This window comes from Castanea sativa, chromosome 3, assembly GCF_040712315.1.
Source record: "Castanea sativa cultivar Marrone di Chiusa Pesio chromosome 3, ASM4071231v1".
Lineage (NCBI taxonomy): Eukaryota > Viridiplantae > Streptophyta > Magnoliopsida > Fagales > Fagaceae > Castanea > Castanea sativa.
The window spans coordinates 11,745,067-11,766,654 of record NC_134015.1 but is presented as its reverse complement, the minus strand read 5'-3'; the positions used below and the strand labels follow the sequence as shown (position 1 = coordinate 11,766,654).

At 31.5% G+C, this 21,588-nt stretch overlaps 2 protein-coding genes across 5 annotated transcripts; both read left to right on the top strand.

Annotated features, from left to right (window-relative positions):
• Positions 1-1,156: 1,156 nt before the first annotated feature.
• Positions 1,157-7,080, top strand: LOC142627123 (sugar transporter ERD6-like 5). 4 transcript variants are annotated; one of them, XM_075800919.1, is made up of 19 exons: positions 1,157-1,223; positions 1,368-1,577; positions 1,720-1,782; positions 2,293-2,382; positions 2,474-2,533; positions 4,407-4,472; positions 4,557-4,622; positions 4,699-4,774; positions 4,857-4,921; positions 5,165-5,257; positions 5,333-5,413; positions 5,497-5,581; positions 5,671-5,714; positions 5,789-5,851; positions 5,928-5,987; positions 6,083-6,136; positions 6,353-6,412; positions 6,530-6,644; positions 6,732-7,080. In XM_075800919.1, exons 2-19 carry the CDS (start codon positions 1,389-1,391, stop codon positions 6,854-6,856), a joined length of 1,455 nt encoding a protein of 484 aa, XP_075657034.1. In that variant the 5' UTR covers positions 1,157-1,223; positions 1,368-1,388; the 3' UTR covers positions 6,857-7,080. The 4 variants fall into 4 exon arrangements, with proteins under 4 accessions (XP_075657034.1, XP_075657037.1, XP_075657036.1 ...); XM_075800922.1 differs by lacking the exon at positions 1,157-1,223 and having other exon boundaries at positions 1,230-1,482; XM_075800921.1 differs by lacking the exons at positions 1,157-1,223; positions 4,407-4,472 and having other exon boundaries at positions 1,230-1,577.
• Positions 7,081-10,433: 3,353 nt separating this feature from the next.
• LOC142627217 (sugar transporter ERD6-like 5) lies at positions 10,434-19,989 on the top strand. Its single transcript, XM_075801038.1, has 18 exons — positions 10,434-10,660; positions 13,239-13,301; positions 15,052-15,141; positions 15,246-15,305; positions 17,097-17,162; positions 17,247-17,312; positions 17,389-17,464; positions 17,546-17,610; positions 17,844-17,936; positions 18,020-18,100; positions 18,184-18,268; positions 18,358-18,401; positions 18,473-18,535; positions 18,612-18,671; positions 18,767-18,820; positions 19,315-19,374; positions 19,510-19,624; positions 19,720-19,989. The coding sequence occupies exons 1-18, from the start codon at positions 10,475-10,477 to the stop codon at positions 19,842-19,844; spliced, it is 1,452 nt and encodes a 483-aa protein (XP_075657153.1). The 5' UTR covers positions 10,434-10,474; the 3' UTR covers positions 19,845-19,989.
• Positions 19,990-21,588: the final 1,599 nt, after the last annotated feature.

Sequence of the window (21,588 nt, the reverse complement as noted above, 5' to 3'; positions counted from 1 at the left end):
AATTTATATAAGCAGAAAGCAAGAGGCAATAAAAAAGAGAGGAAGAAGGTTAAGTCCCTTTAAACTCTCTAATCCCTGTCAATTATAAACTATGGTAACCCATGTTAATTTATAAAACTATTGTTTTGACAGATGTTTGAAAAACAATCCATTATGTTCGAACTAACGGTCAATGTTAAGTACAATTAGTGTTGCACTAATATGAGTACAATCTTAAAATTTTAATTATTTAAGTTTACAAATCTAAATTTTCAATCACTTCTGAATCTTGCGCTTACAATTCTTAACCACATCATGCTCCTTGTGCGTTAATATTTTGATCTTAGGAAATCCTATATTAAAATATAAAATAAAAGTATATCAAAGAAAATAAAGAATATAATATATTATATTAGAAAATATAAAGCAGAAAATAAAGAGCAAACAAAAACATAGGGAATTAATGTAGTATGGCTTTAAAGGTCTATATCCATAACAAAGTCCTTAATGACTTTTTTTAAACTTTAGGATATCTTATATTTTCTTATCGTCAAATAAGAGATTTGAGATTCGAATCCTGTTTATATAAAAACTGATTGATATTTTAGTCTGATAATAAAGAACAATCAACATAAAATAGATGTTATAAGTTGAAATTTTATTGTATTTAAAACTTTATATATGTATTACAACGAGCCTATTGAAGAGTTATTAATTATAGAATACTAAATCCTATTTTAATACGAATAAAAAAAACCAGAGTTATAGTACTTGACTACAACTAAGTAGGATTAGATTCAATGAGAAGCAGTGAAATTAACCTCGTAATCACTATATTAATCCTTTCCCTTCTTCATTTTTTTGTTTTTGTTTTTGTTTTTCCCTCTTCCCGAAGACATTAGACATCTAGCTAGAAGGTCTTTGAAAGTTTGTTGCTATATATATATATTGCATTAGCTTTAATTTGTTGTAAAACACTTGTCTAAAGGAGGGAATATTTCTTCTATTTAATTGATAAATTTATTGACAACTCTGTCTAGTCATGTTAGTGTTAGATTATAAAACTTTGATGCTGATTGATAAATTTATTGACAACTCTGTTCAATTATGTAAGTGTTAGACTATAAAACTTTGATGCTGACATTTCTACTGAATTCTACAATCTACATATCATATGTCAACATGCTTTTCTCACAGGCCTTTCATCTAAAGTGGTTCTGAATTGCTCATCACTTGGAAATAAGGTACGATTTGATGCATTTTTTTTTTCTTCCTTTTCCCCAACCATTTTTCAACTTCGTTTGGCTGCATCAGTCAGTCTCTCATCAAATTCATCCAATTAAAATGTCCCTTACTTTCTCTCTTACAATCACACAAACACACTAAAGAAAGTGAAGTTAGTAGAAAGAATGGAAGAAGAAGAAGAAGCAATAACAAGATCACTACTTCTCAAACAAAAGCTTGACAGTAATCATCAATGGAGCAGTACTAGTGATCATGGTGGTATGCAGCTAAGTGAATCCTCATCAACCACCACATCTATTGTTGTGCTTAGCACATTAGTGGCCGTTTGTGGATCAATTACTTTTGGAAGTGCAGTGAGAACCTATTACTATCCTTCTGTAGTTAAAGCTTAAAGGCTAACTTGGTCCATATGAGTTGTAATTTTAGTCTAATGAACCTATTGCTATCCTTTTCCCAGTCAAATTAATGGTTTATCATTTATGATTATTTTTCCAGGTGGGGTATTCGTCACCATCCGAGTCTGGAATTGAGGATGAACTTGGCCTTACTTTGGCAGAGGTTATTTTAACTAAAGTATTATTTAAAAATTTTCATTACATTAACTAAATAGTATTTAGACAATGGTCTTTTAGCTTTATATACACTTACCTTGTGGTGGTTCAAAGTTTGAATTTCATACTAATAGCTTCACCTAGTAAAAAAATAAAAAATAGATACGAATATTAAAACAAAGCTTCAAAGGGAGATGGAAAATTAGTTTTTGAGTGATTCTTTAATTATGTATATATAAAAAAAGAAATTGTTAGAAAATTTTGTACATTTTAAAGATATCAAGACTTAATTCCTAGTCAAGGTCCAAGTCCAATTCTATTTGGCTTGCAAGCAAGAGAGAGAGGATATTTTGATTTTGAGGAACTTGGCCTTTAATATCTTTAACAATAAATACGTAGTTATCAAAAACTTTCCATTAATTGTTGAGTTGCAGAATTTTGTTTTTTGTTTTTCTCCTTGTTTCATTCCTTGACTTAGACTAATTTTTCTTCATTTCTGTTTTCACACATGGTGCAGTATTCAATTTTTGGTTCGATATTAACAATTGGAGGAATGTTAGGTGCAATATTTAGTGGGAAAATTGCGGATTTCATTGGTAGGAAAGGTGTAAGTTATTTGATCCTCTAAATAATTTTGTCACCCCTATAATTCTACCAACATTTTCAACTAATTAGTATTAATTATCTTGTTAAAGCAGGCAATGGGAGTTTCAGAAATATTCTGCATCCTCGGGTGGCTTGCAATAGTATTTTCAACGGTGTCATCTACTCTTCTTTTTAAATTTTTAATAATTCTTTCATGACCTTTTCCTTATTTAAATTTTCTTTTTGTTAGAAATACCTGTCCAAATTTTGTGAATTAGTATTAGAATTATGTATTACAAGCCTAAATTAACCAAATTTATTCTATGGTTAAATAGGATTAATATATCTAGGAGAATAGGTACTTCCCGGCCCCCTTTATTTTGGGATAGTTCACAATTACCCCCCTAAACTTTAAAACTGAATAATCTTTCTCTTTAAGTAGGGGTGTCAATATTTGACCCAACCCGCAAACATGACACGAACGCGACATGGGTTTTTGCGGGTTAGGGTTGGGCCTTAATAGGTTTGGGTCATAAATGGGTCGATCCGAAAGCGACATGATAAGAAATGGGTCAATCCGCGTAACTTGCAATAGACACGTTTGATACGCCAATTTATTTATGTCAACCCGAAATGACCCACTTAACACAACCCGTTTAACTCATATAACAAATAAATATTCATTTTATTTTAGATTTGTCAAATACCTTTTATATTCAACATATATTTTAAATTTAAAAAGAAAAGTGAATAATTACAAAAACTTACAAGAGATATAATTTGAAATTGAAACTTTACAAACCCTAGATCCCTAAACCCTACAAATCTTAAATCTCTAAACCTTCTTATAAATGTTATATTTTTAGATGAATGTTATATTTTTGTTGAACTATATTATTTTGAATGTGAGTTGAAGACCTAAAGTGTATGCATTGCTTTTGCTTTTGGGATGTAAAAAAAAAAAAAAAATTTCTAGATGGATATTATATTTGATATTATGCAGGTTGAAATGGGTTGTGTTATATTCGTGTCGACCCAACACGACTCGTTTATTAAGTGTATCAAATAGATTGGATCAGGTCAACCCGCCTTATTAATAGGTCGGGTTAGGGTTGAAGGATAATGACACGATTATTAAATGGGTTTGATTAGGGTTGAGCCATTTAGTTGAATACCCCTACCTCGACACAACACGAACCCGACACGTTAACCCGAATTGACACACCTATCTTTTAAGTATTAAAAACGAGCAAACACCCCTTTACTGTTGAATTATATGTTAACCCCTAACAAAATCTTTTGATTCATGAAATATTTTTTTGTCCTCTACTGAAGTCTTTCGACCCTTATGAGTGCGCTATCCTTTACTCACTTTCCATTCCACACCGCATCTGATTCATTCAACGTCCAATTTTTCTCAATATGGTCACACTTCCCTTCATGATCTCACATTTCAAATTCAAGATGTCTTCATGTTTCCACCTTGAGTTTAACAGAAGTTGCTAGAGATTTTTGTCCAGGTTACTGCGCTAGTATTACAATGCTTATATTGCAAGCCTAACTTTTACTATACACTAGGTCATTTTATGGCTAGCGTAGGGTTAATTCCTTTATATTTATCTCCAATGGGCTCATGGCTTTTTACATTGGACATAGGCTGCTATGTCGAACCACGATAATTCTTGTGTGTTTCTGTTTCCCTGTCATGTTTAATTCATTGTTTCTGTTTGAGTTTCAAACTCAAATTCTAGATATACTTCAAAACATGTCACCAAGTAGGATATTTACAATAATTATTGTTCCATTGGGTATAATTTTTATTACTTTAAGTTCCTCAACACAGTCAACATTTTATCTGAATGTAAATGATTATATAATGATCAAATAATAAAAAAGATTGAATTAAAGAACAAAAGTGAAGGTTGGGTCAAGAACCATAGAAGAGAATACATTTTTTAGGTGGAATCAAACAGAAGTGAATGGAATCATAGCATCTCTATCAGAAACTGAAAAAAAGGTAATAACATAAAACCTGTGATTTAACAGGATGTTTGGTGGCTTGACCTGGGAAGATTTTTAGTGGGATGTGGAATTGGGGTTCTTTCCTATGTGGTAATTACAATTACAAAGTTTAAACTTCAAATTTAATCACTTATTCAAGTGATGTAGAATGATATTTAAAAATTTCTTTTACAGGTTCCTGTTTATATTTCTGAAATTACAAGCAAGAATGTTAGGGGAACATTTACATCACTTAGTGAGGTACATGGTCTGATCATTGATTTGAATTAGTAGTCACCTTAATTGTTTATGTGCCTATGTATTATCCACTTAGCAGTTGATGATAGGTTGTGGCAAAGCGCTCACATTTCTCATTGGTTCACTTGTCAATTGGCGCACCGTGGCTCTAATAGGTCAGTCTTGTATAGATATTAATACAATCAAAACATCACTCCATGAAGTTCGCTTGTATGTGATGACTTTTTCATTTTTCAGCAATCATTCCTTGTTTAGTGCATCTGCTTGGCCTACTTTTCATTCCTGAGTCTCCTAGATGGTTGGTGAGTCCAATTCAATATATTCTTGTTTTTTATTTTATCTATTTTTAGGTTGGCTTGTACATGTTGCATTAATCAAGAAGAGAGAATATTTTACTTATTCTTCTTTTTCCATGGCACTTGTCAAAGCCTAAACAAGTGAAAACCATAGTTAACACTGCAATTTTAGTTCAGAAATTAATGAAGCAGTAGTGTTTCATCACTATGCATATTCATATGATGAGTGACTAGTGTCATTAAATGCAGGCCAAATGTGGTCGCTTAAAAGAGTTTGAAGCTATGCTGCAAATCCTTAGGGGAGAGAATGCTGATATTTCTCAAGAAGCAGCTGATATCATTGTAATTTCTTTTTCTTCCTCAAGGAGTAGCTAACATTGAAAACAAGTTATGCCATTGGCTTTCCATGTCTTTCAGGAATATATCGAAAACCTTCGATGGATATCTGAAGATGGAGCTCTACACCTATTCCAGGGGAAATATGCTTATTCAGTCATGGTAAGCATTATTAATTATTCTTATGTGTTGCCTATTTCCTTCAATATCTTTTTTGGTGTCAAGAAAATTTGAAAATGTTTTAGGTTGCAGTTGGGCTGATGGCTTTCCAAGAATTTGGAGGACTTAATGGGTTTTCATTTTATACAAGTTCTATATTTGAGTTAGCAGGTAAATAATGTGACTATTGCAATTTCTTATGGTTAGTTGAAAGAAACAAATCACAGAGAAATGAAGACATAATAGTTGTTATGTGACAGGCTTTTCAAGTATGATTGGCATTATAGCAGCAGCAGTTGTTCAGGTTTGGTGTAATTCTTCATATGTGTGGTTTATAACTTGTTTCTTTTCGAAAATTGAGTAATCATTCCTCTGCAGATTCTAATGACAACTTTGGGAGTACTCTTGATAGATAAGTGTGGAAGACGGCCGCTTCTAATGGTCAGAGCAGCGCAAAATTCAATTTATGCTTGTAGTTAATTGATAATCCAAAACTGAATTTTGGCAATGCCTGCAGATTTCTACGGCCGGAACATGCTTAGGTTGTGTCCTCACTGGATTCTCATTCTTCTTGCAGGTTAAATATTAAGCTGACTTTATAAATATATGTACTTTGATTAATTATTTTTAAAGTATTACTTTATCCTAAAAAGTTGGAAATGCCATAAGCAGGATCTTCAAATCGGGAAGGAGGTCATTCCCATTTTGGTGCTTATTGGTGTGTTGGTAATGCAAACTAACCATAAGGAAACTTTTTCATTTTTTTTAATTGAAATACCAGAAGAAAGGTTTTACTTTTCCCCCTATTTTTCTTAAAAAAAGAAAAAGAGAAATCTAAAGTTTTGGCTCAAGTAAATCACAGTAAGAACTTGAGTTAATGAGCATAAAGTTTTCATGTGTTACTGGCCCAGTTGTGTATTGATCATATGATTATGAAATTAGGTATACTTGGGCTCTTTTGAGCTAGGCATGGGAGGAATACCATGGATTATTATGTCTGAGGTATGTCCACTTTTGTTAAGCTTCATTTTTTTACTCCATAGCTATTACCAATTTAAGCTAGAGTGTGACAATTCAGCAATGCATTAGCTTGAAATTAATTAATGTTTTTCCCCTCAGATATTTCCAATAAACATAAAGAGTTCAGCTGGAAGCCTGGTGACATTGGTCAATTGGATGTGTTCTTGGGTTGTATCTTATGCTTTCAACTATTTATTTGAGTGGAGCTCAGCAGGTGATACAAACTTCATCTAGACCATATTTATAGTACACTATTTTTTTTTTAATCAATTTAATGATGGTTTTGGGCAAATCATTTCAGGGACATTCTTCATATTTGCAGTCATATGTGGTATGGGAATTATATTTATTAATAAGCTGATTCCAGAGACCAAGGGACGTACACTTGAAGAAATCCAAGCATCATTTACTCATATCCAACAATAAGAAAATTTTTGTGATATATGGCATCCATCATCAATGTACATAATCACAATTTGATAAGTTTGAACTTTGAAAATGCAATCACATAAGGATAATAGCCTTTAGGCCAACCAACACTTCTTGTCATCTTCAAGATCTGAATTGTATATAAATATACAAGAAGGCTAGAGCAATGGGCCCCTTCAAACTTATGTTGGGTGAATGAAGACCAACTTGTGTTTGGAAGCTAATGCATGAAAATGTCTTGGTGAAAGAGGTATGAGGAATTGTGCTATAATGAAAGCTTGAATGCAAAAATGGACTGTAAAAAATGAAATCAGAAAACAAAAATTAGCTGACTTGGGTCATATGAAAAACAATGTAATCGTCCATAAAGAGATTTCCAACCGAAGTATCTGGCCTTGCTCATAATGTTTACTTGGGCTTCAAGGTCGGACACATATTCCACCAAGAAATAGAGCCCATTCATCAGTTTCGTCTCTATAGACATCCACTGACTTGGGCCTTAAAAGTCTAATGTGTAATCGATGAGAGTTTTCTATATCCATTCATGGAATTCAACCCAGAAATTCTTGGCTAATTAATGATTCATTTTCACTTTCTTTACTTTTGATCTGTGATAAATTACTAACACATATATGATTTTGCTGGGCTTGAGTCTGACGGGCCACCTAACCATTTTGTTTGTAGAAAAATTGGTTCTAAGATCTTCATTTCCGACATGAAAATTGGTTATTTTTATCACAAATATGAACTTGTGAAAAACAAATTCTCTAGCCTTATTGCATTTATTTTGTTTTTTTGTTTTCTCCCTCTATTGGAAGACTTTATTAACCTAGTCCGTAACACTCAAGGAGGATCATGATGATGACAGATTCCATGGGTTGTGCTTAACTAAAATATATAACCAAGAGTGCATATGGTTTGGGTTGGGTTGAGGGGATTTTTCAATCCAACCCATCACGAGTGGTTGAAAAAAATCCCAATCCAATCCATGTGGGTTGGGTTAGACCATTTTTAATTTTAATTAAAAAAAAAAGAGCATTAGAACAATAGCAATTAGCACTTAGGAGAGTTTGCTTCTCCTATAGCTCCACTCAATATCTTTTAATTAAATTTGAATTTTAATAAATTTACCATTGGATTAAATTTTCTTATTGTATACTTCATACTTGCAAAACGTTTAGAAGATCAAAAATTAATAACTTTGTCATCAATTAATTGTTTAAATTTTAAGTTTTTATAGTCTAAAATTATACATAAAAAATAAATTTATGGATTGAATAGTAAATAACATAAAATTTATTTGAAATTTGACATATGTGTTAAGAACATAAAGAGTATGTAATTCAACGATTAGATTTTCAAAATATATAATATTGTTAAATTCTTTAGTGCGGGTTGTAGCCTTAAGCTACAACAAAGTTTGTTGCCAAATTTTTCCCTTTTACAAAATAATAGCCTACATATTTATTGTAAGATCCTAATAATATATTATATCTTTTTTTAATGCCTAATATATAATATCCTAATATATTGTAACATGTTTGATAGATGTTAAAAAAAAAAAATCCATTATGTTCCAACTAGTGGTCAATGTTAAGTACACTTAGTATTGTACTAATATGAGTACAACCTTAAAATTTCAATTACTTAAAAGTTTATAAATCTGAATTTTCAATCACATTTTACAATGCTAAGCCACATCAATCTCACTTGTGCATTAATATTTTGATCTTAGGATATCCCATATTAAAAAAAATATATAAAATATAAATATATCAAAGAAAATAAAGAATATAATATACCATGTTAGAAAGTATGAAGTAGAAAATAAAGAGCAAAGAGAAAAATTTTTTTTTTGGATAAAGGCGAATTCCCATAATAGAGTCCTTAATGACTTTTTAAAACTTTAGGATATCTTACATTCTCTTGTCATTAAATAAGAGATTTAGGATTCGTTTGATTGGGAGGATGAAAAAGTGAGAGGATAGAAAATAGAGAGATGATGGAAAAGTGAGAGGATAGAAAAGTTTTTAATTTTCCTCATTTGTGTTTGGTTGAGAGGGTGGAAAAGTGGAAGGATGGAAAACTTTTTGGTTTATTTGAAAATAAGGTTTGTATAAGTTTACCATCATGTCCCTCTTAAATAAAACAAAATGTAATAAATTATACTTTTAAAAAAAATTGTATATAGATGAAAGTAGACATTTCCAAAAATAACATAAAAAAATCATCCAAAAGTGTTTTCTTAAAATAAAAATAAAAATAAAAATTAAGAAAAAAAAGGAGGAAAAGAAGAAGAACCCACCACCTGATAAAACCAAAAAAGAAAAAGAAAAAGAAAACAAAACAAAAAGCCAATGTTACAAAAAAAAAAAGAAAAAGAAAAGTAAGCCAACGTTGCAAAGGAAACTGGAAAAGTCAAAAAAAGAAAAGAAAAAAAATAGAGCAAGCCAACATTACAGGAAACTAGAAAAAAGAAAAAAAGCAAAGCTAGAAACATTAATTAGAGATGGGGATAGTTTTGTCCAAATATTTTTCTCACTTTTCACTTTAATTTTCTCTTTAATTTGGAGAGATTGTATTTTGAAGGGGGAGGAAAGAAAACTGGTGGGTCCCACCACTTTTCTCTCCCCCTTCCCCTCTAAACCAAACAGTGAAAAATGTTATTTTCCAACTTATTTTCCTTTCTCTATTTTCCATCCTGCCTACACAAAAAATGAATTAGTCTTGATTTAATAACAAAGAACAATCATTATATAGCATATATTATAAAATTGAAATTTTATCGTATCTAAAATTTTATATATTATATATATTTTATGTATTACAACGAACTTATCGAAGAGTATTAATTAGAGCATGCTATAATTAGTCAAGTGCGCACTTGACTACATCCAATCCTAGACTAATAATAAATAAACCATAGTTATAATACTTGACTACAACTAAAGCAGCATTTTGATTAATAATCCAAAATTTATTTACATTTAAGTTGGATTATATTCAATAATCCAAAATTAATTAGAGTTATTAACAATGAGCTCTCCGGCTTCTAATCTAGAGGCATATTGTCAAGAGAAGCAGTGAAATTAACTTTTTAAAATGATGAGTTAGGGTCCCATACTCTCATCACCTCTATGTTGATCCTTTTTCTTTTTAATATCATTCTTATTGGGTCAAACTTTTACAACATTGGTAGAGATTTATTAATTAATTTATTATTTTTGGTTCTTAGCGGTGAAGACAAGGGAATCTACCCCAAATACAAACCCCCCCAGAAAGATAGGTCATTGATTGATAAATTCATTGACAACTCTTTCTATTCATGAAAGTGTTAGATTATAAAACTTTGCTGCTGATATTTCTATATCATATGTCGGAATGCTTTTTACATAAAAAGTCTTTCATCTCACAAGTCTCTATAGTGGTGCTGAATTGCTCATCACTTTGAAATAAGGTGCTATTTGATACATTATTTCCTTTTCCTCAACCTTTTTTCAACTTCTTCTAGCTGCATCAGTCAGTCTCTCATCAAATTTATCCCATTGAAATATCCCTTACTTTTCATCTCACACAGACACACACACACACAAGGAAGTGAGGTTAGTAGAAAGCATGGAAGAAGCAGCAGCAACAACAAGAAGGTCACTACTTCTCAAACAAAAGCTTGATAATAATGATCAATGGAGCAGTAGTGATCATGGTGGTATGCAGCTAAGTGAATCCTCATCAACCACCACATCTATTGTTGTGCTTAGCACATTAGTGGCCGTATGTGGATCATTTACTTTTGGAAGTGCAGTAAGTACTATTACTATCCTTTTTTTGATGAACCTATTACTATCCTTTTGTAGTTAAAGGTTTTGTTGAATTAATAAGTTGAGTGGTAAAATGTATTAATTTCATACATATGGTGATAATGGGGGAAGCATATTGATGGACAATTCGAGTTTGGGATCTCTTTTCTTTTGGTTTAGGTATGTATGGTTTCTCTATATTAGTTAATTGCAGGAACTAGGAAATGTTCCGTCTTCCTTGGTGGTATGGGATCGCGATCATTGTTGAAGTTTGGGTATATATATAATTTGATAGTTGGGGTAAAATATTTGAACCTTGAACATCTTCATTCGAAATATCACAATATGTTAATTGAGCTAAGAGTTTTTTTGACACTAAGTGCTCGTTCGGAATGCACTTATAAGCCACCTTATTGCTTATTATTATTTTTACTATCTGCAAATCTCACGTGAATTATCTACTTATTTAATTTAACTTTTACTTATGTTTCTTATTATTTGTAGGTTTCACGTAAGTCACTTTCTTATTTTATTTAACTTTTACCTTTTATTATTTACAGTACTTTTAGTTAAAAGTTCAATAAACTCTATCTAAACATATACTTAAGCTTGGGTATTGAGTATTTAGATTTGTTATTTATTTATTTTTTTGGTGTGTCCCAAATGCTTAGTTTCTGTATATATATGTGGGTTTAGAAATTCTATATATATTTTACAGGAATAAAAAATTTATATATTGTTATGGGAAAATTATACTTCCAATTCCAAACACTTGAGGTAAGTTTGGCTTTGATCCATTAAATTCAAAATTTTGAATTTGATCATTAAATTATAAACGTAACAATTTAATATCTTTATTACTTTTCAAATCAAATTTTATTTTTTGTGTATGTATATGGCCAAATATATAGCATGTTAAATAATAAATAATACATTGTTGTGCCATTAGTGATCTCTCTCTCTCTCTCTCTCTCTCTCTCTCTCCTTCTCTCTCTCCTAATAATAATAATAATAATAATAATAATAATAATAATAATAATAATAATAGGTGAAGCTAAGAGAAAATACAATTAAATTCTAAATTGAAGTCTAATTTTGTGTCATGTGTCTTATCTAATTTTAAATTTATGTGTCAAGCGAATTATTAGGTGCAAAAATCAAAGAGCCTAAATTCAATTAGATTCTAAATTGAATTTTAATTGAAATTCAATTTTGTGCCATGTGCCCTATTTAATTTTTTAATTTTTGTGGCAAGTGAATTATTGGATGCAAAAATTGAAGAGTCTAGATCTAATTAGATTCTAAATCATGTCTAATTTTGCGCCATGTGTCTCATCTAATTTTTTTATTTTATTTTTGTGTCAAGTAAATTATTAGGTACAAAAATCGAAGAGTCTAAATTCAATTAGATTCTAAATTGAATTTTAATTGAAGTTTAACTTTGTGCCATGTGCCCCATCTAATTTTTAAATTTTTATGGCAAGTGAATTTTTGGGTGCAAAAATTGAAGAGTCTAGATCCAAATAGATTCCAAATTATATATATATATATATATATATATATATATATATATATATGTATGTATGTATCATTGAGATTGATTTTAAATGTACCTATGCATATGCACGGAATTACACGCTAGTTTGATTAAATTACTAATTTAATATTCATCCATTGGACAGAGTTCAATTTAGACTCTTAACTATTAATTAAGTCAATTTAGACTTTCAACATTTAAAATCAAGTCAAAATCATCCATAATTCTCATCTCTATTTAACTTTTAAGAGAAGTAATAGTCGTTTCTCAAAAAAGAAGAAGAGAAGTAATACTTTTTTTTTTTTTTTGAGGAAGAAGAAGTAATAGTTAAAAATGATTTAATTTTGAAACTTGTACACTTCCCACAATAACCTTTTATTGTATGCTTCACTCTTGTTAAAATTTAAACAAAGAGAATATTTAAGGATCAAATTGAAATGATTTTGAAATTTAATGGATTAAATTGATACAAGTAATAATTGATGGACCAGATTGAGCTTTACCTAATAATTGGAGAACCAAATTAGTAATTTAACTCTTTCTTCTTCTTCATCGTCTTCTTCTTCTTCTTCTTCTTCTCTCTCTCTCTCTCTCCCTCCTACAATCGAGGCCCACAACACACCCATGCCCACTAATGGCTCTAACGAGATTGGCAAAGTTCCCTAACAAAACGTGGAGCTAACAACGAAGGATCCAAATCATCAGTGTTACAAAGGCTTTCTTGGCCCGATTATAAAAAAAAAAAAGAGGCTTTCTTGGCCTGATTATTAAAAAAAAAAGAAGGGCTTTCTTGACCCATTAAAGTTGTAATTTTAGTTTAGTAGGTACTATAAAGATGAACCCATTTTTTGGTAAAGGAAATTCATTTTGTATTCAATAATTATTAATTTTTGGTGTTAGAATAATAGTTAAATGAATATATTTATTGTTCGCTAACCATGTTAGTATTTGAATAAAGTCATAGTTTATCATGGTATTATGCTGTTATAGAAGAAGTTCTTTTCCATTCAAGCTAATGATTTATCATTTTATGATTGTTTTGTAGGTGGGATATTCTTCACCATCCGAATCTGGAATTGAGGATGACCTTGGCCTTACTTCAGCAGAGGTTGAATTTAACTAAAGTAGTATTTAAACATTTTATTACATTATCTAAATAGTATTTAAACAGACAATGCCTTTAGTCTTTGTACACACTTATCTTGTGGTGGTTCAATGTTTGGATTTCACACTGATAGATTCACCTAGCCAAAAAAAAAAAAAAAAAAAAAATTAAACAAAGCTTCATATCTAGATAATATAAAAAAAAAAAACAGTTTTTGAGTGATTGTTTAATTATATATATATATATATTTATTATATATAAAAAAGAAATTGTTAGAAAATTTTGTACATATTAAAGAGATCAATGCTCAATTTCTTGTCAAGACCCAAGTCCAATAAGAGAAATAGAGTTTCTTTCGATTCCAAAGAACTTGGCCTTGATATCTTTAACCATAAATATGTAGTTATCAAAGTTTTTTTTGTTGTTGATGTAGGCAGGTTATTGTTCTGAATCACGTAATCTCTCTCCCTCTTTCTCTCTACATCTATTTTATTTATTTTTCTCGATTTTCACATGGTATCATGGCTATGTTGTATCTTTTTTAACATAGTATTAGAAAGATACTAGTTGCGGTTCAAAAAAGCATCGTGATGGATGTTGTCAACCACTTGGAGATTGATATCTTAAGAGGGTAATGAGCCTGAGATTGGTTTATTTTTTTATTATTTTTTTTTTTGGAGAGAAAGGTAAGAATAGATGAGACATTAGTTAGTAATTCTAATAAAAAAATTAAAAATTAAAAATTTCTTTTTGGTTGGGGGGGGGGGGGTGTGGAAGATGAACAAGCCAATAGTGTCTTAATAGACTGCAATCAACCCAAAATAGTGTAGGGTGTGTTGTATGAGCCATGAGCATGAACTCTCTTATGGGTCGGGCCTAATTTGCCAGTAGCCAACCCAAGCTAAGGCTTGGGTTAGCTCTTCAAGTATGTTTAACACCTACCATCATTACAATTGTATGATTTTTCTTGTTAAGAAATTTGTAACTCAATTGAAAGTTTATTCTGTTTCTAATAGAAAAGTTTGGCTTTTAAATCTTCATTTTCCCAACTATTGAATTATCAAAAGGAAAAAAAATATATATAAAGTGAAGTTTTTCCCTAAGAAATCTTTTGAGGCTAAGGGTTTCAAATCCAAGATTATGAGGCCTTAAAAGCTGATTAGGCCAATACCACCATGAAGTTATGAGATAATTTTTAAAAAGTGTTGTTTTTAAAGCAAAATTATGTTCTCGCACCACAACTTTTCACATCAATAACACTTCTCATGAATTTTATTATATCATCAATTGTATTTTTTTAAAATCATGCTTTCAAAACCATTAGTTGACTCAAACGGACACTTGGTGACCATTTCATACAACTTTTTTTTTTTTTTTTTAAATTTTTATTTAAAACTTTTTGAAGATGGATTGTTTGAAAAATTTGTAGTATGAAAATAATGAGGCTGTTTTAAATTTTTAATAGAAAAAAGAAGAAGAAGAAGAAGTGAGGTTAAAAACTACATTTACTATTTCAAAATGGGATGCCAAATGAGTACTAAATCCACTGAAATTATAAGGAAATCTATAAGGAGGTAATTTATAGTTTATATATATTTTTAATACAAGATTGTATCGATTTACATAATTGTAAGGCAAGTCATGTACATTAATAAAAGTGGTTTAGGTGCATAATTTTGTTTTTGTTTTCTGCCTGTTTCATTCCTTGATTTAGATTCATTTTTCCTCATTTCTGTTTTCACATACGGTGCAGTATTCAATTTTTGGTTCAATATTGACAATTGGAGCAATGTTAGGTGCAGTATTTAGTGGGAAAATTGCGGATTTCATTGGTAGGAAAGGTGTAAGTTATTTCATGCTCTAAATAATTCTGCAACCTCTAAATTTTCAATTTCACAATCTACCAACATTTTCAACTAATTAATATTAGTTTATCTTGTAAAACAGGCAATGGGAGTTTCAGAAATATTCTGCATCCTCGGGTGGTTCGCAATAGTATTTGCAAAGGTGTAATCTGCTTTTTTTTTTTTCTTTTTCCATTTTAACACTTCTTTTAGGACCTTTTCCTCTATTTAAAATTTCTTTTTGTTAGAAACGCCTGTCCAAGTTTATTGTGTTAGTATTACAATTTTTGTACTACGTGCCTAAATTAACCAAATTTATTCTATGGTTAATTTAGGGTTAATATATCTAGGAGAAAAAACATTTCTCTCTCTTTATTTTTGGGGGCAGTTCACAATAAAAAACCGAACAATTTTTTCCATTTTTTTCCCATTAAGTGCTGAAAACGGAGTAATTCTTAGGTACTCTCGGAGCACGGAGAATGGTGCTCCCTCCTCTCACATTCATTGTGGGGTCCGCTCATTAAATTCATAGTGGTGTCCACCATGAATGTGAGAGGAGGGAGTACCATTTCACTATACTCCGGGACTACCTAAGAATTTTCCCTAAAAACGAGCAAATAGTTCCTACTATTAAATTATCTATTAAATCCTAATAGAATATTTTGATTCTTAAAATATTCCATTGTTCTCTACCAACGTCTTTTGACTCTTGCGAGTACGCTATTATCTTTCGGCTCCCATGATGCTATCCTTTGTTGGTGTCTTCTGACTAGCTGTGCTTCTCTCCTCAGGCTATTGGTCTCGATGTCCTCCAACCACTATTTGTCACTGTCTGTATACCATTGTTATTTTTCTTGCATATGCCACCTTCTGGTGATTGTTCCTCTACCATTTTCCATTGTCCACCAATGCAGTTTTTCTCCAATATCCGTTCATTACCAACATTGACTACCTCACATGTTCCATTGTACATCGAGCCTGGTTCATTCAACGTCCAATATGGTCCTATATGGTCACACTTAATTTCATTCATGAAATCAAATTTCAAATTCAAGATATCTTCAAGCTTTCACATTGAATTTAAGAGAAGTTGCTAGAGATATTTGTCCAGATTATTGTACTTACTACTTATATTATGATGCTTATATTGCAAGCCTAACTTGTACATACTCTAAGTCATTTTATGGTTAGCCTAGGGTTAATCTCAATGGGCTCATTATAATATGTAGTTTAATATAGTAAAGATGTAGTTGCTCAAGGCTTTTTGCTGTGGATATAGGCCACCAAGTCAAAGCATGTTAATTTTGGTGTGTTTTTGTACTCTCTCTCTCTCTCTCATTATCCCAACATCAATTCTAACACTTTTTCTTTTCACTTATGCTTGATTATTTGCAGCCTACATTCTTTCCCCAATTTTGAAGAATAGCTTTGAATTTAACATTAGAAGAAGGCATATTTAATTCATTGTTTTTGTTTGAATTTCTAGCTCAAATATGTTAATTTTGGTGTGTTTTTGTACTCTCTCTCTCTCTCTCTCATAATCCCAACATCAATGCTAACACTTTTTCTTTTCACTTATGCTTGATTATTTGCACCCTACATTCTTTCCCCAATTTTGAAGAATAGCTTCGAATTTAACATTAGAAGAAGTCATATTTAATTCATTGTTTTTGTTTGAATTTCAAGCTCAAATTCTAGATATACTTCAAAACATGTCACCAAGTAGGATATTTGCAATACTTCTTCCTTTGGGAATAATTTCACAGTTTACAGGCTATCTGGTTGTAAATGATTATATAAGGATCAAATAATAAAAAGACATAATAAAAGATAAAAAGTGAAGGCTGGGTCAGGAACCATAGTGGATAATTAATTGTTTAGGTGGAATCAAACAGAAGTGAATGATATTAAAAAGTAGAAAAAAGGTCATAACATAAAATTTGTGATTTAACAGGATGCTTGGTGGCTTGACCTTGGAAGATTATTAGTGGGATGTGGAATTGGGATTCTTTCTTATGTGGTAATTATAATTACAAAGTTTTGAACATCAAATTTGATCATTTATCCAAGTGATGAAGAATGATTTTTGAAAATTCTTTTACAGGTTCCTGTATATATTGCTGAAATTACACCTAAGAATGTTAGGGGATCATTTACATCACTTAGTCAGGTAGATGGTCTGATCATTGATTTGAATTAGTAGTTAGCTTCATTGTTTATGTGCCTATGTATTATCCACTTTTCAGTTGATGATAGGTTGTGGCAAGGCTCTCACATTTCTTATTGGTTCTCTTGTCAATTGGCGCACCTTGGCTCTAATAGGTTAGTCTTGTATAGTTGTTAATCAATCAAAAGAAAGCTCCATGAACTTGGCTTGTATGTGATATCATTTTCATTTTTCAGGAATCATTCCATGTCTAGCACATCTTCTTGGCCTATTTTTCATTCCTGAGTCTCCTAGATGGTTGGTGAGTCCGGTTCAATGTATTCTTGATTTTTTTTCTAGGTCGGCTTGTACACGGTGCATTAACCAAGAAGGGGGAAAATTTTGCTTGTTCTTCTTTTTCCTGGTACTTGTCAAAGCCTAAAACAAGTGAAAACCAAATTTAACATTGTAATTCTAGTTTAGGAATTAATGAAGCAATAGTGTTTCATCACTATGCATATTCATATGATGAGTGATGAGTCTCATTACATGCAGGCCAAATGTGGTCGATTAGAAGAGTTTGAAGTTAGGCTGCAATTCCTTAGGGGAGAAAATGCTGATATTTCTCAAGAAGCAGCTGATATCATTGTAATTTCTTTTTTGTTCAAACTTCATGAAGGAGCAGCTAACATTGAAAACAAGTAATGCAATTGGCTTTCCTCGTCTTTCAGGATTATACCGAAAACTTTCGATGGATATCTGAAGATGGAGTTCTGCACCCATTCCAGGGGAAATATGCTTATTCAATCATAGTAAGCATTATCAATTATTCTTATGCGTTACCTATTTCCTTCAATATCTTTTGTGGTGTCAAGAAAATTTGAAACTGTTTTAGGTTGCAGTTGGGCTAATGGCACTTCAAGAATTTGGAGGACTTAATGGGTTTACATTTTATACAACTTCTATATTTGAGTCAGCAGGTAAATAATGTGACTATTGTAATTTCTTATGGTTAGTTGAAAGAAACAAATCATAGAGAAATGAAGACATAATAGTTGTTGTGTGACAGGTTTTTCGAGTAAGATTGGGACTATATTAGCAGCAGTTGTCCAGGTTTGTAATTCTTTTTATAAATGGTTTATAACTTTCTTCTTTTCTGAAATTCAGTAATCATTCCTCTGCAGATTCTAATGACAACTTTAGGAGTACTCTTGATAGATAAGTGTGGAAGACGACCGCTTCTAATGGTCAGAGCTGAGCAAAATTCAATTTATGTTTGTAGTTAATTGACAATCCAATACTGAATTCTGCCAATGCCTGCAGATATCTGCGACTGGAGCTTGCTTAGGTTGTGTCCTCACTGGATTTTCATTCTTCTTGCAGGTTAAATATTAAGCAGACTTTCTAAACATCTATACTGTGTTTAAATGTTTTTAAATTATTACTTCATCCTAAAAAGTTGAGAATTTCATAAGCAGGATCTGCAAAGCGGGAAGGAGCTCATTCCCATTTTGGTGCTTATTGGTGCGTTGGTAATGCAAACTAACTATAAGGAAACTTTTTATTTTTTTAAATTGAAATACCAGAAGAAAGGTTTTACTTTCCTCCAATTTTGTTTTTCAAAAAAAAGAATAAAAAAGAAAAATCTAAGATGGGAATTTCTGCATTAGTTTTTTCTACTACATTAAGCAAGTTGTAAGCAATTTCAAATAAATCAAAGTAATTAAAGCCAAAGTCCAAGCAAGTTGACCTTATTGCTCCCAAAACAAAGAGTCACTGGTCAGGCCTTGGTAGCAATGCTTGCCTATATCTTAAAACGCCAACTGCTGTGACATACACATCTGATTAACACCCAAGATCCATTTTTGTTTGGTTTATCTCTCCCATGCCTTGCACATACAACATTTACTAGGGAACACAAAAGTTTTGGCTCGAGTAAGGGAGCTTTAGTTATTGAGCAATTGAGCATAAAGTTTTCATGTGTTACTTGTCCAGTTGTGTATTGAACATATAATTATGCAATTAGGTATACTTGGGCTCTTTTGAGCTAGGCATGGGAGGAATACCATGGATTATTATGTCTGAGGTATGACCACTTTTGTTAAGCTTCATTTTTCTGCTCCATAACTATTACAAATTTAAGCACGAGTGTGACATTACAACAAGACATTAGCTTGAAATTAATTAATGTTTTTGTCTCCCCCCCCCCCCCCCCCCAAAGATATTTCCAATAAATATAAAGGGTTTAGCTGGAAGCCTTGTGACATTGGTCAGCTGGACTGGTTCTTGGGTTGTTTCTTACACTTTCAACTATTTATTAGAGTGGAGCTCAGCAGGTGATGCCTCTTACAATCAAACTTCATCTAGATTATATTGTATACACTAATTTTTTTAAATGAATTTAATGATAGTTTTGGGCAATTCATTTCAGGGACATTCTTCATATTTGCAGTTATATGTGGTGTGGGAATTTTATTTATTGGTAAAATAGTTCCAGAGACTAAGGGGCGTACACTAGAAGAAATCCAAGCTTCATTTACTCATATCCAGCAATAATTTTTTGTTGTTGTTGTTATATGTCATCAATCATCAATGTATCTAATCACAATTTGATAAGTTTGAAAATGCAATCACACAAGGACAATAGCCTTTTAGGACAACTACCACTTCTTGTCATTTTCAAGGTTTGAATATATAAATATACAAGAAACTTAGAGCAATGGCCCAATTGCTCTTATATTCTAATAGCTCCCTCAAACTTATGTTGAGAGAATGGAGACCAGCTTGAGTTTGGAAGCCAATGCACGAAAACATCCCAGTGAAAGAGGTATGAAGAATAGTGTCATAAGAGAATCTCAAATGCAAAAATGAATTCACAACGCAAAAATTAGCTTGGAAGCAGTGGCGGAGCCTGGATTTCAATTCAGGAGGGGCAAGATTAGAAGTCAATACTAAAAAAAAAAAAAACAGAAAAAATCTATATTAACAAAAAAAATCAATAACAACTATAGGTGTCATACAAAAACTAATTAAACCTAAACTATAGTTAGACATTTAAGTTAATACTATAAAATAAATTGCGGAAATAAATTAATTTGAAAAATATTAAAAGTATAGCAATTTACTTGCAAAATTGTATACACGTTTCACTATCTTTTCTTAATTGTTTTTGAAATTATAGGTAAAATTCGACTTTGTATTTTTTTTTTAAAAATAATTAAAATTTTGTTCATAACATAAACCCACAATTTAAAACTGAAATGTCAAGAAATTGAGGACAATAAAAAAAAAATTGTGTAAAATATAGGACTATCAATTGAAATGTCATAAGAAAGACACTAAAATGCATGATGATGATGATGATTATTATTATTATTATTATGGTAAGTGCATGATAATTAAAAGCTAACAGCTGACAAGTCAAAACTCTTGGAGTGTGTTATTGTTCCTAAGGGAAATTCTTCCATTTATTTTTTCTTGTGTCAAGAAACTTTTTCCCTTTTTTTTTTTTTTCCCCTTCCTTACACGCTATCATTGACTTATTGGGCATTAGGTAAGCTTGTCATTTTCCCTTTATTTCAGCAGGCCAGGAAGCATTTTTCCTGATTTGTGTTTGATTTCTGCATCAAGGAAGGTAAAGCATTTTAAAAAATTCCTAATAGTAGTAATATGGAATATTTTAGGAGAAGTCAGGGGGGGCACTTGCCCCCTCTCGCCCCCCCTTGGCTCCACCTCTGCTTGGAAGAATGTAGTAAAAAAGTCAACTTTAGAGGTCAAAGTCATCCCTCGTTAATGGTCAAACCACAGTTTGGTCTGACGAATCGGTTAAACGATTCACGAACCGAACTGTGGTTTGACTGTTAACTAGGTTTGACCTTTTTCTAATTTATTTTTAATTTTCCAAACCTTAAAAACATATTTGTTTCAATTTGGGTGCATTATGAATTGGTATGTGTCCATAATGCGAAACATAATATAAGGTGAAAACTTTAAACTACTTGGTTCCATAGATTTATTAATGTAAACCAAAACATTTATCATCATTCCACTATTAGATGCTTCGCTCATGGAAATTGCCTTGCTCGAGCTTCACTCAACTAGACCATCGCGCGAAGCTTAAAATGCCGCAAACAGAAAGTTTGATCGAACTTTGCATGATATTCGCTCGAGTGATCATAAAAATTGAACTTCACTCGATCACTGCGACACTTGCTCATGGCCAAGCCTATGAACTTTGCAAAGGCTTGGGAATGAGTTAGGTTGTCACACATGAATTCAGCATGTTTTCTTGCCCTCTCTG

Excerpts from the sequence above, each read along its gene's own strand:
- LOC142627217 (XM_075801038.1), top strand. The coding sequence starts at position 10,475 with ATGGAAGAAGCAGCAGCAACAACAAGAAGGTCACTACTTCTCAAACAA. Across the intron at positions 10,661-13,238 it reads CATTTACTTTTGGAAGTGCA|GTGGGATATTCTTCACCATC; the intron begins GTAAGTACTATT and ends ATTGTTTTGTAG. Across the intron at positions 17,465-17,545 it reads GCGCACCTTGGCTCTAATAG|GAATCATTCCATGTCTAGCA; the intron begins GTTAGTCTTGTA and ends TTCATTTTTCAG.
- LOC142627123 (XM_075800919.1), top strand. The coding sequence starts at position 1,389 with ATGGAAGAAGAAGAAGAAGCAATAACAAGATCACTACTTCTCAAACAA. Across the intron at positions 5,852-5,927 it reads GAAGACGGCCGCTTCTAATG|ATTTCTACGGCCGGAACATG; the intron begins GTCAGAGCAGCG and ends CAATGCCTGCAG. Across the intron at positions 5,988-6,082 it reads GATTCTCATTCTTCTTGCAG|GATCTTCAAATCGGGAAGGA; the intron begins GTTAAATATTAA and ends TGCCATAAGCAG.